The sequence below is a fragment of the Gadus macrocephalus genome, chromosome 9 (assembly GCF_031168955.1).
Source record: "Gadus macrocephalus chromosome 9, ASM3116895v1".
In the NCBI taxonomy this organism is placed as follows: Eukaryota; Metazoa; Chordata; class Actinopteri; order Gadiformes; family Gadidae; genus Gadus; species Gadus macrocephalus.
In genome coordinates, this window is record NC_082390.1 from 611,848 (window position 1) to 629,463 (window position 17,616).

A 17,616-nucleotide genomic window follows, 5' to 3' on the forward strand; every position below is an offset into this window, starting at 1 on the left:
AAAAGCGTTATGAAAGGAAACGATAAGAAGGGAGAGGGATGAGGGGAACTGGGTGTTCCTTGAGGGATAAGGGGAGGCAAGGTTAAAGCATGAGGGAAACTGGGTGAAAGGTTTGCCAACGATACAGGGCGGAAAAAAAACATGAACAGAACAGAAATAAGAAGAAGTTGGTTGATGCTGAAGGCGTGCATGGGCATTCTTTGATAATAACCCTGGCTGGGAGCGTATGGAGGAATGACAGAGCGAGACAATAAAACTGTTTGCCGAAGCTGGAAAAGCAGGTGTTGCAGACCAGATCGGCTTCTGTATTACTTTGTTAAGTTATAAAAGATCGTAAAGTCTAAATAAAAGTCTAAACTTTCCTCTGCTCCTTCCTGATCTCTTTCCTTGTTAGTTTCAGTGTTGTATGGTGGAGTGAGGTGGTGTTGTGCTGTGTTGTGACGTTGTGTGTTCTGGCTTTGTGTTGTGTACTGTAGTGGCTGGCTGTAAGTTGAGGTATTGTAGGGTGCAGTTCGTTGTGCTTGTGTATGTTACTGTCGTAGTGCATTTGGGCTTGTGGTTGCCGTGTTTTGGTGTGTGGTGAAATGGAAATAAAGCAATACAATACAACTACACAAAAGCCCAATACCAAGAACTATGTCAAACTAAATAAATACAATAAATAAAAACGTTTGAGATTTATTTATTGTAGCTAGACGTCTTCAACAAGATGGATGTTCACATGTATTACAGCATGGCTATGGGTGCTGTTAATTGCAGGGATGTGAATAATGGTGGAATAATCAGTGGGTGGTATGAACGAATAATCGATTATTCTATGTGTGCCGACATTCACAAAGGCTGCCATGGATCATCGGCAAGAAATCACTTCATATCTATACCGCAAAATAACAACTAGCCTACCTGCTAAGAAGTCCCAGTCAAAATGGTCTGTTGTGAAAGCTGCATTAAACTGTAATCAGAAAACGCGGTTATATGCTATTGACCCAATAGTATCGGTTGTAAAAAGGCTGGGACGAAGTTCAAACTATAGATATGTACACTTTATGTTGAAAGTATAGACCGTCGCGATTCCCGTTGAAACGAATGGCGCGGTGATTCGGTCTTCAAAACGAGAGCTGGTAAATTGTGAAAAATGAATTAAACTGTAATAGACCCTATAGTATCTGTGGTATAAAGGCTGGGATGAATTTCGAATTATAAATATGTACAATGAATTACGTTAGCTCTCTGGCTGATAGCTGAGTGGACTACAATACCTCCCGTTGCCAAGTCGTAGCTAAGGTCCGTCCTATTTACTGGGGGAGTGAACAACGTTTCCCTTGCATAAGAACCTTACGGGAAGGTAATGATTGTTCCAGGTATTGGAACGGTCCAAATGTAAAAAAAACGATTTTGACCCTCGGGAAGGAATAATCGGATAATCGAATATTCGGACTCATCCTTATCTATTTGTAGAATAAAATACTAACCTACTAAGAAAACACACTCACGCACATACACACTTTTTGGTCACCAAGTGGATGCATCCAAAGAATCTCTAAATTCAGCGTAGAGCACAGCAGAGGGGTGGAGTCGCTTCCACAACGATGTCGACAGGTAGGCTGAGGATATAAACCCAGGCTGGGAGACCAACACTAAACCTCTCCCTCTCTCTCTCTCTCTCCCCCCCTCTCTCTCTCTCTCTCTCTCTCTCTCTCTCTCTCTCTCTCTCTCTCCTCTCTCTCTCTCTCCTCTCTCTCTCTCTCCCCCCTCTCTCTCTCTCCTCCCCCTCTCTCTCTCTCTCTCCCCCTCTCTCCCCCCCCTCTCTCTCTCTCCCCCCTCTCTCTCTCTCTCTCTCTCCCCCCCCCCCCCTCTCTCTCTCTCTACCCCCCCCCTCTCTCTCTCTCCCCCCCTCTGCCTCTCCCTCTCTCCCCCCCCCCTCTCTCTCTCTCCCCCCCCCCCCCCTCTCTCTCTCTCCCCCCTCTGCCTCTCCCTCTCTCTCCCCCCCCCCCTCTCTCTCTCTCCCCCCCCCTCTCTCTCTCTCCCCCCCCCCCCCTCTCTCTCTCTCCCCCCCCCTCTCTCTCTCTCCCCCCCCCCCTCTCTCTCTCTCCCCCCTCTGCCTCTCCCCCCTCTGCCTCTCCCTCTCTCCCCCTCTCCCTCTCTTGGGGATTATCCATGGTGCTCCCTCTGGTGCAGAATCCCCATGACATGCTTCTTTTATCCCTTTACATGTAGCGTCGTGATGCCAGCGTGTCTGCTGACATACGTGTGCGCGTGCGTGAGCATGCGTGTGTGTGTGTGTGTGTGTCTTTGTGCTTGTTCGCGCTTGCGCGCGTGTATGTGTCTTTGTGCGTGTGTGTGTTTGTGTGTGTGTGTGTGTGTGCATGCGCGTGTGTCTTTGTGCTGCAGTGTGCGTGTGTGTGTGTCTTTGTGCTTGTGTGCGTGTGTGTGTGTGTGTCTTTGTGCGTGTGTGTGTGTCTTTGTGCGTGTGTGTGTGTCTTTGTGTGTGCGTGTGCGTGCGTGTGTGTGTGTGTGTGATGCATGTAAGACCTTCCTCCCAGTAAAACACACGTCACTGATGTGCCGACGGTGCACCTCGTAGGAACGAGGGGGAGACCCCTGCACAGTGGAGTCATTGTGAGTGAACCCCCAGAGGTTCTTCATTCAGATGACTCGCTCAGCCTCCACTAGCCTCAGAGTGGGCGGCACAACGACGCTCGAGAGTCGTCTTCATTCATGATGTGTTATGATGCTTTCACCGCGCAGCACAATGGGGCCACAGTACATTTGGCCAGAGTTTTAGTCATACCACAACTCGTTTCCCAGCCGTCTTTTGGAATCTGCTTCTTCAGCCTCCCACAATACTGGACAGCAGTAGACTCCGCGTGCAGCTGGTGCAGGGAGGGGATTTAATCATAATAATATAATAATTGCTGTAATTATTATAACAGAATTACACACCACCAATGTATTATTCGGGGTGATCAAGACCAACGGAAGCGCAAGCATGAAAATGTGAATTATTGTCAGAAAGGCTTCAAATATCGTCACCTCCATAATGAACTGGAAAATGAATGTAGCCAAGCAAACCTTTTGTACCACAGTAACAGAGATCCCATCTCTGGGCTGGTGGTGCGGTTCAGCTGACCTTCTCTGTGTGTGTGCGTGTGTGCGCGCGCGTGTGTGTGTGTGTGACGTAGGGGCCCAATGATCATTTCAGTGAATTAGCTGGGATCCATCTCCTCAATTAGTGACCACGTTACCAACTAGTGCGTTACTAAGCCCTCTCCTTACTCCTACTATAGAGATGCTTTAATGGGCGGGTGCCTCTGTCCCCCCCCGTCCATCCATTAACCACTCTGACCACACACACGCCTGTGTGTGTGTGTGTGTGTGTGTGTGTGTGTGTGTGTGTGTGTGTGTGTGTGTGTGTGTGTGTGTGTGTGTGTGTGTGTGTGTGTGTGTGTGTGTGTGTGTGTGTGTGTGTGTGTGTGTGTCCATTCAAACCCTCCACGATCAGAATCAAACCGCCAGCAGCTCGTCTGCTCTATGAACAAATGAGTCTATGAATGAACAAAATGTACAAGCTTCCCCCCCTCTTTTATTGTATGTGTGTCTGTGTGTGTGTGTGTGTGTGTGTGTGTGTGTGTGTGTGTGTGTGTCTGTGTGTGTGTGTGTGTGTCCACAGGCATGCGTGCATGCATGTGTGTTTGTCGGGTTGAAGCTAAGCTCTGTCTAAGTGAGCATCCACTTGGAGCCAGCAGCTAGTAGCAGGTCTGCATGTTCCCTGTCACATATCCCTCTACGTCTCGCTGTCGTTCAATAATTGATGGACCATATTTAAAACGAGTTCTAAATACGATGTGATATTAGACGTAATTGAAGTCAGTCAAAGGTCTTGTAAGAGATAGTCTACATTCTTGACCCAATTCTGAAAAAAATATAATACATTATCATATAGAATAATAGAATACCCATCCACTGTCAAATGCAACATCACAACTCCCCGGAACCCACGTGATGGAGAGAACTGCGCTTGGTATTGAACGAAAAAAATCCATACTTCTCAAAACGCGTATTCCTGCATTCTTCCGATATAGTTTTGTGCGATGCTTGAAATGTTAAAATACAGCAGAGCAGCGTGCGCCTTCAGCTGCCATCCGCTTAAACACGGAGTCAAGAGCGGGCCGGCAGGATGCAGGCGGCATCAACCAGTACTTTAAGTACACACTATTCCTCCCTTCATATCCTTAATGAGGTGCAAAGCTTTCACCGCCACAGACTGCGTGAGCTATGTGTGCGGTGGGGTGAGGAAACAGGTACGATTATCCTGCTGTGAACCGGCTGTATGCATCTCAATTCTCCCTCTCAAGGATCTCGAGTGGAGCCCCTGGTATGAGCTTTCACAATTTAACCAAGTTTTACCCAATTTGCTTGTTCTTTCGGTTTACTATATTGTTTATTCATCTATTTGCTAATGACCTTGCTGTGTGTTGGTGTGTGTGTGTATATATATATATATATATATATATATATATATATATGTGCGCGCGCACATGCGTGCGTGCGTTCTTCTAAATGCGAGTGTGCATTTAGAAGAACGCAAGACAAAGCAGTACAAAATTGATTGTGAAAGTTATCCTTGTGGCCGTATCCATCTCATGGCCAACCCACAAATTACCGAGACTATGGAGGGCTTGCTGAGTATTATGGGATAGCATCCGGTCAGCTCTGGTCCGTCCTACGACAGTAACACAATTTTCCGAACTATTGCTTCATGTGAGCTATGTAGGTCAGTTTACAGACCCCAGAGCAGGAAGAACAACAATAAAGAAAATACACGACCCATAACGGCAATAAGGAGAAGAAAAATGAGTTTTGCAAGGAAGAAATTGACAAAGCAATATCTGAAACATGAAACAAAAATGCATATCCCTCCACTGGAAGTCCCTCCATGTCTCTCGCCACTATGCCCACATTCCTGCTTGATGAGAACTCCCGGGAACGTGTTAACATTATCACAGGCGCTCAACATGTACGCAAACACACATGCTGTGCATGTAATCACCTCACACGATCAGCAGGGGGTCAATAACAGCATGGTATGTGGGTGTGATGTAGAACTAGGGTTCCCCTCCACGCACTGGATGATGGTGAAGGAGAGAGAGAGAGCAAGAGAGAGCGAGAGCGAGAGAGAGGAGGGAAAATAGAGGAAGTTGGAGTACAATCAATGTTGACCTCACCGGCACCTCCTAGCCTCAGGCTGCAGAGCTTCCCTGTGTTTTAAAGTAGGCTAATGTTTGACCTCGGCCAATGAGAGCAAAGGGAGGAGCTGCAGATTCAACATTTGAACATCTGGCCCAATATACTGTATGCCATAGTGGGTCATTGTGCAGTCGACTGTAAATACAAAGAGGAACTTGTATCTCATTTGAACCCAAAACTTCACAATAAGGGTACATTAATCAACCATTAATTCACAAAAGAAAATGCTGCAAGTATTAACAAACTGTTATTAAAATGTTAACTAATTATTTGCAATGGTGTCAATGTTAAATAATGGTGCTATCTTATGTTAACTAAGGTTATAGTGTTCATTTAAACATGGTTTAATAGGGTAAGGGTTAACTATAGTTCATGTTCAAAACTCTGTGTTGTCACAAGGGGGAATTCGGAATTACAACAAGACAACATGCAGTTGACATAAAATATAACCTGCTACACCTCACCCATACCTCGTTGATAATGCTATATAATAATGCATATTACTAAGAAAACGTTTATTGGTTATACCCTTATTGTTAAGTGTCTACCTAAGATGTTTAGAGCTGGTGTTGAAAACAACCCGTAGGACGTGTGATATGCATCACAAGAGAGATCTGGTACACAAATCTGACATCTGTTCAAGCAGAAATGTATCTTAAGATAATATGATTTTTTTTGAGTCAGACACAAACTTTTTAGTTAACTTTCATAATTGCACATCTCTTTGGTGAGGGAGACATCAGACGAACCTCAGACCTCTGTAGATACACTCTTAACAGCCCACTTAAAATGTGGTTGTCAGGAAAACAAGAACAACAACCACAACAATCCAGATAAGATTTCCGTTCAGAATATTTTCTCACTATCACTGCAAGGTCTCCAACACTTTCGGATATTTCCACAACCAAAAAAGGCCCCGTTCACAGTCCCGTCTGCGTCGATCACCTATGTATTCGGTGCGATCATTGACGTGACATTATGTCGCGTTTATTTTTTAGAGAGAGGGACACTGGTTCCATTTCTCATCCCCGCAAGAAGGATTATTGACGCCATCCGAGAGCGACCGCTGCGGGGAGATGGAACTCATCAGCGGACGGGTGTGCAGTACACGCAGGGGTTGTTGTGAGGCAGGACACAAAGTAGACTCTGAACTTTGCGTCGTCCGGTAAAATCGTTATTTCAGCAGCGACACTGAAGTACCGCACGGCTATTCGGATACTTCTCTATGGGTACTTATCTCTTCCGGTTCTTGCTGCTCATCTCCACCTCAACCATCTCTGTACAGATCTCCGGTTATTACACGTGTGCACGATGAGCATAGTTTGAAAATCAATCAGCGACGGTACAGCAGGGGGGCTGGGATAAACACACTGGGCGGGATGATGGGAATCAGAGCGGCAGGTGATGATAAGAGGGGCTTTACGGCCGCAGAGGGTCTGCCCGGAGGAAGCAGAATGCGCTGGAGGCGTTGTTAGTTATTCTCAACATCTCACCTTGTTATTGTGTGACTCATTACGAGTCAATCACCGAGCAGCCTGCATAAAGAACAAAAGGATCGCAGACGCGCGCTGCCTTGCTTGTAAGGAATGTTCAGATGCTATGAAGAGGAGAGCCGGGTTTCAAAGGTGCAACTGGTGAGGGATGTTTGCTTCACTGTGCATGATAATAAACCAGCAACAGCTTGTTGTTCCAGTGCTACACGAGGCCTGCGTTCACACTCCCAGTCTTTATGACCGGGACACACACAGCCAGCCAGCTGACATGTGGTCCTGCCCTTCAGCCAGGCATCCAACGCCAAACTGTTCCCGATGAACTAACGATTGTCTTGCATGGGAGTCAGTCAGTCAGTCAGTCAGTCAGTCAGTCAGTGTGAGTGTGTGCTAGCGTGTGGTATGGAGGGTGAGACATTGACTATAAAGCACATGAAGAGGCTTGAGTGGCCAGACTGCCGGTATATGATGCAGTTTAATAACACATTCACCCTCACACGCTAATAAAAGAAACAATATAACAATCAACAATACAACAAAGGACTGAAATATGAGGGCCGGTACAGCCCACACAGAGAATGTATTAATGTGGTGAATTATTCTGCCCCCTTATGGGGGTTTATGCAAATGCACCCCTTCTGCTGATCACACACACACACACACACACACACACACACACACACACACACACACACACACACACACACACACACACACACACACACACACACACACACACACACACACACACACACACACACACACACAAATCAATTACACTTATCCAGTCAGGGGGTAGATACAGGGATGTGGACATTGTGGTTGAGAATAATGATCCGTATTGATTGAAAAACAGGCTTGCCCGTGATTACATCCGATATGCAACATGAGTCGACGTCACTATCTGATTACATAAATGGTTGTGTAATCACAATTTGATTGTTCCTCATCATCCTATCTGTGAGTTGAGTTGATGTAAGGTTTGAAAGATTGATACGTTTCCTGAGAATTGGAAATCGGAAGATTGTATGTGATTTGATATGTGAATGATGACAAAAGAGTACGGCAAGGAGATTGATCAAAAGTAACTTCTGTGATCATGTCCTGCGACAATGTATCTGTGTTTTTGTTTCTAGAGACACACTGCTATGCTCTGACAGCTATTGACTTACCTGCTGCTTCTTTTAAGTTTAGAGCTTCTGTTTCCACCTAAAACAATTCAAAGACCTTTTTCAAGTTTTTTGCTTTGAGCAGAATCGATCCAATTAAATCTCCCACCCTTACTTAGGAAAAGTAAGATTGGCGGCAGGATTAATTTAAAGCAGCCTTATCCCTTAATACAAGTCTGGGTTCACAGCCTACGGCCTAGTTGGCGGCTGCATTCTGTTTCAAATGTTGTCAAAGTCACTCACTCTCTTACCTTGGTATGCAGTTTAGAAAGCTGCTTGTCATCCAGGTAAGTCTGAGTGTAGACACGCCTCTTGTAACGGAACTGAAACAAACCAAGGGTAACATACGATTAGTAAATACACAGGATGCCGCGTCATCAATACATACTATATAACCTGATATATCGTGTTCACTATCTAGGGATGAAGCAATAAGTCAACCAAGTCCAAAGCGGCCATAGAGACGTTACATATGATCCGCTCTCCTGCAGTCAGGCCGAGACCTTTCAGTCCCTCCCTGAAGAGGCAAGACATTTGGTGCATTGGTGAAGTATCGTTTAAGGTGCTGCGGTAAGATTTAAGTACTATTATTTGAGTGTACATTGTTCAAAATAGCATAGCCCTACGTCAGCTGTTGATGAGTGAATTGTGCTCAGTAGGCGTCGATTTGGATTCTCGACCACTCTTGGGACATTTCCAACCCTATCAGGGCACCCATTACCAGATTGGTTCAGGAATATTCCTCGAGTCAATCACAGGTTTGTGTAGTGCAACACTTCTCCATGGATGATAAACGTGGGGTGGAGGGAGTGGAGAGGCTGGGGGAGGTATTGGGGTCGCTTAGCGTCGCAATGTTGCAAGCTCTTTGACTCTTCTCTGCCCTGCCTCTTAACAACTCTAACCTCGCACCTCCAGCCTCGTGGATACATGAGCAGTGGGAACAGGCTGTAGCCACCCGATCCCTCCTTCCTCCAACACTGGAGGTCTGCACAGAACATGGCTACATGGTGTGCATGTTGTTGGCTTTAATGAAGGAGAGCAGTGTTCAGGGAGCCCTCTGATTGTTGCCCTCATAACCAAGTTAGAGACCATCACTGTGCTTAATGGCATCTTTATGGCGTGCCATTGTTATTTCCCAGAGCTGCTCTTCCCCGGAGTGATGGCCCTGATTTCCTGTAGGACTACTGCCCATCATTCACAGACCTATAGACTCGCCTCCATTTCAATTACTAGTCTAGGCATTGACTTACAGAGGCATGCATTGTTTTCCTCCTCTCCCCTCGAATATAAGAAGGAGCATACATGCTGCTCTATCATTTCAAGATAAAAATGTATAGTTTTGCTTTGATTTGCATAGAGAGGCCACTTTAATTGATCCAGGATCATTGGCTGTTTTCCCCCAAATTACAGTATTGGTTAAACAATAATCAATATTGAGTTCTTTGTTCCACATTTACCTACAATGTCATCCTTTCCCAAAATGGTGGTCTGTGCCCTGACTTTCCATCATCTCCTGCTTTATTGGACTCATCTCTTGTCCTAACATCATCGCCTTATTCATCTTCGTATACGTCAGAGTTTAGGAAGTTTGCTGGAGGCTTCTTTACTTCAGTGTTTCTGCGACATGGCTTACTAGTGCCAGTGCATCAGCCATTCTTCAAAGGGATATGCCATGCTATCTGTTAATTGGTATTTGGTTTTTTTACCCAGATTCAGGCGAATTGTTTAATTCAAAATTCGTCATTGTGCGTTCAGAAAGAGAGTTTGGTGGGTTAGAATGGGCTTTCCATTCACAAGTTACTCTAGCTCCTGTTCGTGTGAGGGGAATAACCTTTCGATTACCTCCCAAGGATTTCTAATGTGTTTCGAGTAGTTGCTGGACAGATCTCTGAATCTTGGACTTCTTTAAAAAGCTCTGCCCGGTACTCCGTAGGTGACAAACACGGGCCAACTCTGCTGTTTGTGTGTATGCATGTTTTCTTTGGACAATCAGTTGTTGGTGCTATCCAGCGGGTAAACCAGCGGCAGCGCCAGGGGCTTTAAGAGGCTCTCCCAGACCTGCCAATCATCCCTGCACACCACGGGCTAGGGGGAGTCAATGGTGACCAATCAATGGCACATGGAGGGCTGCCATAAAGACACACGCACACAGGACATGCACACACATATGCACTCAGGGGACACACAGTGGCCCACACACACACACACACACACACACACACACACTAGTCGACAGCCATACACACAAATGCTGGTGCAAGCACAATGGGAATTCCGATGCAGATCGAAAGAGATGGACGAAAATGACAAAACTAGCATGTCTCAGATTATAGATAAAATGGACACACACACACACACACACACACACACACACACACACACACACACACACACACACACACACACACACACACACACACACACACACACACACACACACACACACACACACACACACACACACACACAGACGAGCACAACCAAGCAGTAGGGTGGCAATCTCCTCACAGGCTATATAACTGCTTTCGCGAGCAGAGAAATACTACGGGCGAGTGACGTAAAACGGCTCCCAATAATGATTTTGTGTGCACAGATGTTTTAGTCGTGCGCAGGCGCAAAATCATGTGGCTCATGATTTTTTTGGCAGTGATATTCCGCCATATAGAAGACTCTGAGAGCCCACTACTCCGTGCAGAACATGGCCGGGCATCGGCCATCGGTCCAAACGACGCGGCAGCGTGCCCGAGCGATGAGCTCCTCGTTCTCGGGAGAACAGAGGACGGAAACTCATTGAGACCGTGGTTCTCCTCAACACACAGATCATCCTCCGCCTGAGGTGTCTGCTGTGTGAGCTCTGAACGTGAGCTCTGAGAACGGGCTCTGACAGAGAACCCTGGGCGTGAGCCCGGAGCGGGGGGGACGGCTGTCTGGGCTCGTCCCATTGGCTCCTGGTCACCCTGTGGCTCCGGCGCCTGGGAGTCGCAGTGCATTAACGTGTGCGTCCTCCACTCATGCACCTCACATGGAAAGGGTAGTCTGTGCACATGCACACACAAACACGCACACTACAGACACACACACACAAGCACGCACGCGCGGTATGCTAGTGGAACTATTTGTTGTAATTGAACTCTTTCATGCAGACGTATCTCTGTTCTCTCTTAGACGAGGATGCACTGAGACAGTATGGCAACAGCAGCTCTGCATTACAATAGTGTGCTTGATGCATTGCAGTATTTAGATACGAAGCTGTGTTGAATATCATTTCGACATCCTCCATGTTGTTCAAAGCAAATGTACACACAAGCTCTTGGATGGTGTCCTGATTTCCTCTGCTAGAAATGGCTAAGGATATAAAGATGGACGCTGGCTAAACCTTTCAGTCTATACTTACACAGAGCAGTATCAACCAGGATAACATCATGTCTGAATTGAAGTTTCATACAAAAAGACCATTAAAAGCTGAATAAGAAAGGGCCTGTATCAGCCGCAAAGAGAGAGACAGAGAGAGAGGGAGAGGGAGAGACAGAGACAGAGAGAGAGAGAGACAGAGAGACAGAGAGACAGGGAGAGAGAGAGAGAGAGAGAGAGAGAGAGAGACAGAGACAGAGACAGAGACAGAGACAGAGAGAGAGAGACAGAGACAGAGACAGAGACAGAGACAGAGAGAGAGAGAGAGAGCGAGAGAGAGAGAGAGCGAGAGAGAGAGAGAGCGAGAGAGAGAGAGAGAGATTGTGCAGACATTACAGTGCAACCCCTAGTTATGTCAATAGAGAGAGAGGCAGGAAGAGAAGAGGAAGATGTAAATTGGGAGAGCGAGGACTGGTGTGACATGAAAGAAAGGGAAAAAGGCATGGAGAGAGATGAGAGGGACTAAGGTAGAGATAGAGTGTGAAAGTGAGAGAGATGAGAGAGAGAAAGGATAGGTAGGGAGAAAGATGAGTGGAAGAATAAACAGGGATGTCGGTGAAAGCCATGAGAGGGAGACAAAGACAGGCAGAGAGCAACATTTTTAAGAAGAGTACACAGAAACTAAAAAGCAAAACCATCAATGTCAGATATCATATCAAGTCCAAACAGAATTGTAGCACATTGTTGAAATATGATATACTTCACACCACTATCTTTACAGTAGCCATCAGTGTTTTGCTCAGGACACAGACTATACAAGGGGGGCCCGCCCTCTTTCGGCTTGCAAACCATTTTCAAAATGAACGCGTCAAAGGGATCTACCTAAATTAAAAAAATGCTAAACACATATTTATTTAGAAACACTGAGTACATACTCTGAAGACTTGCACTGAATGACTTGCACTTGCACTGCCAGGGTTGCATAGTCTGGACATTAGCTGTTGGTAGATAGTCTCAAGCAGGCTTCCAAATGACCATCAGTCAGCGTGGAATGGTATTTCCACTTAATAATCTTCAGGTGGGTAAAGGCTGACTTCCATAAATAAGTGGAGCCAAATAATGCAGTCAAGGAGGAAGCACATTTCCTCATGGTTGGATACTTTGAGCTCAATATCAGCTCTAAGTATCAAATTCTCATCCTTCACTGCAGACGTGTTCAGGTGAAACAGTGCAATTTTTGAAGTGCGTAAATCAACCTCAACATCTTCCCCAAATGGATATAACATAAACGAAGCGATTGCCTCGAGAAAAGCAAAGTCTTGAAACCGTTTGTCAAAGTCTGACAGCAAATTTCCGTCAGTCAATTGGTAAAATACCATCGGGATTATACTTTATGTCTTAAAACAAAAGAGCTACTCTACCCGCACTACCCATCAACGTATTGGGCACCCCTGCACTGTACTGATCTGGATACTGTGACTCCTCTCCAGCTGCTGCTGACAGAACACTGTAGCAGGGCTACATGCTAACACTGTAGCAGAGCTACATGCTAACACTGTAGCAGGGCTACATGCTAACACTGTAGCAGGGCTACATGCTAACACTGTAGGAGGGGTACATGCTAACACTGTAGCAGAGCTACATGCTAACACTGCAGCAGAGCTACATGCTAACACTGTAGCAGGGCTACATGCTAACACTGTAGCAGGGATGCATGCTAACACTGTAGCAGGGATGCATGCTAACACTGCAGCAGAGCTACATGCTAACACTGCAGCAGAGCTACATGCTAACACTGTAGCAGAGCTTCATGTTAACATGTAGCAGGGCTACATATTAACACTGTAGCAGGGAACATGTTAACATGTAGCAGGGCTACAGTGTTAGCATGTAGCTCTGCTACAGTGATGGCATGTAGCCCTTCTACATGTTAACATGGAGCATGGCTACAGTGTTAACATGTAGCTCTGCTACATGCTAACCCTGTAGCAGGGCTACATGTTAACACTGTAGCAGGTGCTACATTCATCATCAATATTTATTGATGCCTGGATGGACCAACGTACTGACTGTAATCATGTACACAAACATGTGTACACGTACAATGCATATGTACACAGGTGTGTAGAGTTGAAAGCTCCTCCTTAACATATGTGCACACACAACTTTTAAACGGTATCGTAGCACTGTTGCAAAACAAAATCAGTTTCTCAAGTGATTGAGAAATGTCAAGATCCAACCAGTCTTCAGAATGGTGTGATACGCAATCTGTCCCATTCTAGCCACACTTCTTGTACAATCTTTTGAGTAATGAAGAAATTCCTTCAATCCTGTTCTTCAACACCGTTATCATCATAAGACATACATCTCTTTCAGTTGGAACATAAAACCTGAGGATGGGGAACTACGAAGACGATATCTTTTAAATATATGAACAGTAAATATAAATCTGTTAATCTTTTTTCATTTAAAGAATGAAATAAAACCTGCAGGCTTCCATGTAAACCTTGATGTTTCCTGTTTGATTAGCTGATAAAATACAGAGATTCAGAGCTTTTATTCAAACTATTCAGAAATTAATCTGGAAAACTTTGCGATTATCCAAAGCTTGATGGATAATCGCAAAGTTATCCATCGAATTATGGATTTTGTATGATGTGTTCGCGCCGGCCGTGCCTTTCCTTCCTCAACTTTATCACAGACTCACAAATAAAACCGTCGAACCCCAGTCCTGGTGCTGTGTCCCTGTTGGTTTGGTCTACCACCCGGATCAGCTGAACCTCGCCTAGAGGAACCTGTGGAGACTAACCTCCAGGGCTGAACCTAGACTAGACTAGAGGAACCTGTGGAGACTAACCTCCAGGGCTGAACCTAGACTAACCTCTAGGGCTGAACCTAGACTAACCTCTAGGGCTGAACCTAGACTAACCTCTAGGGCTGAACCTAGACTAATCTCCAGGGCTGAACCTAGACTAACCTCCAGGGCTGAACCTAGACTAACCTCTAGGGCTGAACCTAGACTAACCTCCAGGGCTGAACCTAGACTAACCTCTAGGGCTGAACCTAGACTAGAGGAACCTGTGGAGACTAACCTCCAGGGCTGAACCTAGACTAACCGCCAGGGCTGAACCTAGACTAACCTCTAGGGCTGAACCTAGACTAACCTCCAGGGCTGAACCTAGACTAACCTCCAGGGCTGAACCTAGACTAACCTCCAGGGCTGAACCTAGACTAACCTCTAGGGCTGAACCTAGACTAACCTCTAGGGCTGAACCTAGACTAACCTCTAGGGCTGAACCTAGACTAACCTCCAGGGCTGAACCTAGACTAACCTCTAGGGCTGAACCTAGACTAACCTCTAGGGCTGAACCTAGACTAACCTCTAGGGCTGAACCTAGACTAACCTCCAGGGCTGAACGTTTAATCCAATTCAAACTGACATTGCGATGTAATGGAACGCGATATGCAATTCGCAAAGGCTGCGATTAAAAATAATATGTATATATATGTTTTTACTGTTATTTTTATAGACTTGAAATCAGTAAGATTCGTATTTATTTTTCTTAGTTCAATAGTTAAATAAAGATGTTATAATATCAATTCATCCCAACACATCGGCCTGGCCTAAGGAAAGAGCCGTTTACGTTTATGTTGACTGCTTCCAATGCTGTGTTGGTCATACTACAGAATGATTTATTGCTTGTTTAGTGAATAAAACAGAACATAAACAGTAGAAGGCTGCCCACCTCCAGGTATGGCACCGGGGCGATGGAGGGGAAGGGGTACTCCCGCAGAGGTCGCTCCTCGTCCAGGAACTTGCCCGCCTTGCCGTTGTAAGCGGGCTGGAAGAGGCCGTAGTTGAGCACATCCTTCAGGCTCTGGTTGAGCGTGCACAGGATCTGCTGCTTAGACAGCCATATGGGGGCGTCCACGTTGAACTTCATGCATTTCTGCAAGAGGAGAGGAAAGCGTTAGGTGCTGTCTGGTGGCGTTGCTGAACCAACCCAACTTCCACCCAAATCGATTGACTGATCGAGAATAAAAGAATGTATAGATATAAAGATAAATACATTAAGAACATAAGTGGCAATGTATGTGAGTCTGTGCATATGTGTGTGGGCCTGTGTGTGTTAAGCAGTGGCTGTACAGGGTAGAGATCCAGAACAAACGATGCAGATGTGTCGAGATTTGTGCATTCCTTTGCCATTTCAAAACAATGCCACGATTCGATTAGACGGTGAACGGTGAGTAAAGCGGACTAATGAACCCAAAGGTCAGCCTAACAGCCCTCTAACCGAGGCATGTGCCCGCTGAAGACTGATGCAAATGACATCGTGAAGCAAGACGGATGGCGCACCCCTGCATGGAATTGCACCTGTGCGCGTTATGGTGTGTGTTGACGTGCGCGCGTGTGCGCGTGTGTTTGTGTTTGTGAGTGTGTCTGCGTGCCTGCATAGCCATATCGACACCGAATATTAAACAGTGTTCAGGATAATTGGCCATCCAGAGCTAAAATGAGGTCCAAAGGCCATCCGGGTGCGCTCCGTCTCGCTGACTGATTCCATCCCAAAGCCGATGGATGCACGGCCCCACCAGAGCCTTACACTGTCCCCCCGCCCCAGGGCAGCAGGGACAGTGTCAGGGTCTGGGGGATGCACGGCCCCACCAGAGCCTGACACTGTCCCCCCGCCCCAGGGCAGCAGGGACAGTGTCAGGGTCCGGGGGATGCACGGCCCCACCAGAGCCTTACACTGTCCCCCCGCCCCAGGGCAGCAGGGACAGTGTCAGGGTCCGGGGGATGCACGGCTCCACCAGAGCCCCAGGGCAGAACATTACACCACAGCCCATTGACTGGTGTGCTCTAATAGGCAACAGTAAAGCTAATATACAGTATCTGTGTATACATCCAGGGAGGCCCGTCGAGGATACCCTAATAGCCGTGTTTTCAGCTCTGGATGGTTGTAGTTTACAAGCTATTGGCCTTGTTAGCGTTTGATGCGTCCCACCCTTATATGGTGCCGGAGGAAGTACCGCGCTACAGTGATGGCACTACAAACACCGTGGTTACAACATGAAGCATCGCCGCCCGCGCTCTTACTTTGAAAATGCAACGCGCTGCTGTCTGGGTAATAGAAGATAAAGATCGAGGAATTAAAGGAGATGGGGGGTGGGTCGGTTTTACACAGTTTTAAACGGACTAAACATACACAAGCGAGGATATGCAGCTCATCTGCCACTACCCAGTTATGCAACCTACACAAAAATATACAGGACAACATCTACACCACCTAGAATCGGCAGCGACTCAAAAAATACACAGCTACTGCACAGAGCTACACAGCCACTCCACAATTACACAGAATGATACAACTAGACTATGTGGCACGGCAAACAGTTTCCCGTACGATTAGTTAGTTAACAACACAGTCACATACAGCTAAAGACAACCCCTCACAACCACAAACATGACTGGCCAAAAACACACAGACATGACTATACACATCTGCATACAACTTTTTACAATTTTCACGAGTGGTCGCAATCGTGTCGATCAATCATACAACCTATCTCTGGTACCGGTGTACCGCTCAATGTTTCCACAAGTCAGGGCCCGCCTCCCAAACCCAAAAGGGCTGCTTTGATCGATCTCTTGGCTTGGTGTTTGTTGTACCAGGAGACCAAGATTTAGTACGCTCAATCACGAGTGATTTAGTCCTCTTTTGCTCGAGGGGCAAGAGGAGGAAAAATAGAAATTTAAAAATAAAAGTGTAGACATATGAATTCGATATACTCAGTTAGTAAATGTATACACATTTGTTTTATAAGTGGCTGTGCAAAAACAGTGAGGAGATATCGCCTATAAAGTGCTTTCTAAATTCCCAACATTTCTAAAGTTCTGCAAAGATGGCTCAGCCACCAAGTGTGTTCTGGGGTGCTAGGGCTAGATGATCACATACCAATCTCCTACTATTCTTATTTTATGATAAAATAAACTACCACAGACACAACTACACACAGAGATAAAGACGCACAGACACGGGTAGACAATTACACAACCACACAACCACACAACTGCACACAGGTGCAAACTTAAGACTCAAGCCGGAACAGACAGGGTTTCCGGGTGAACTTTAAGATGTAAATGTAAATGAATGATGAGCAGCTCTACATCTGGCGACGCAAGACTAAGTAGTACCTCGGTACACCTCTTGTGTTGTTTGTTCCCTCAACTCATCAACTATTAACACTATATTATCCTAGAGGGTTTATATGCAGCTCTGCAGAAGTAACCTTTATTTTCCAGACGTAACAAAAACTCCACTTGCTATTGAGAGCAGCTTCGAGCTCACAGGCGATGA

General features: G+C 46.1%; 1 protein-coding gene across 1 annotated transcript in view; it reads right to left on the minus strand.

Moving 5' to 3' along the window:
• The window catches only part of shank3a (SH3 and multiple ankyrin repeat domains 3a), a 159,436-nt gene that overhangs the window by 80,715 nt on the left and 61,105 nt on the right, over positions 1–17,616 (minus strand). The window contains exons 3-4 of the mRNA XM_060061538.1: positions 15,004–15,207; positions 8,158–8,229 (exon numbers count right to left, since the gene is read on the minus strand). Of these exons, the coding sequence (XP_059917521.1) occupies positions 8,158–8,229; positions 15,004–15,207 (276 nt within the window). The remainder of the gene's footprint in view (positions 1–8,157; positions 8,230–15,003; positions 15,208–17,616) is intronic.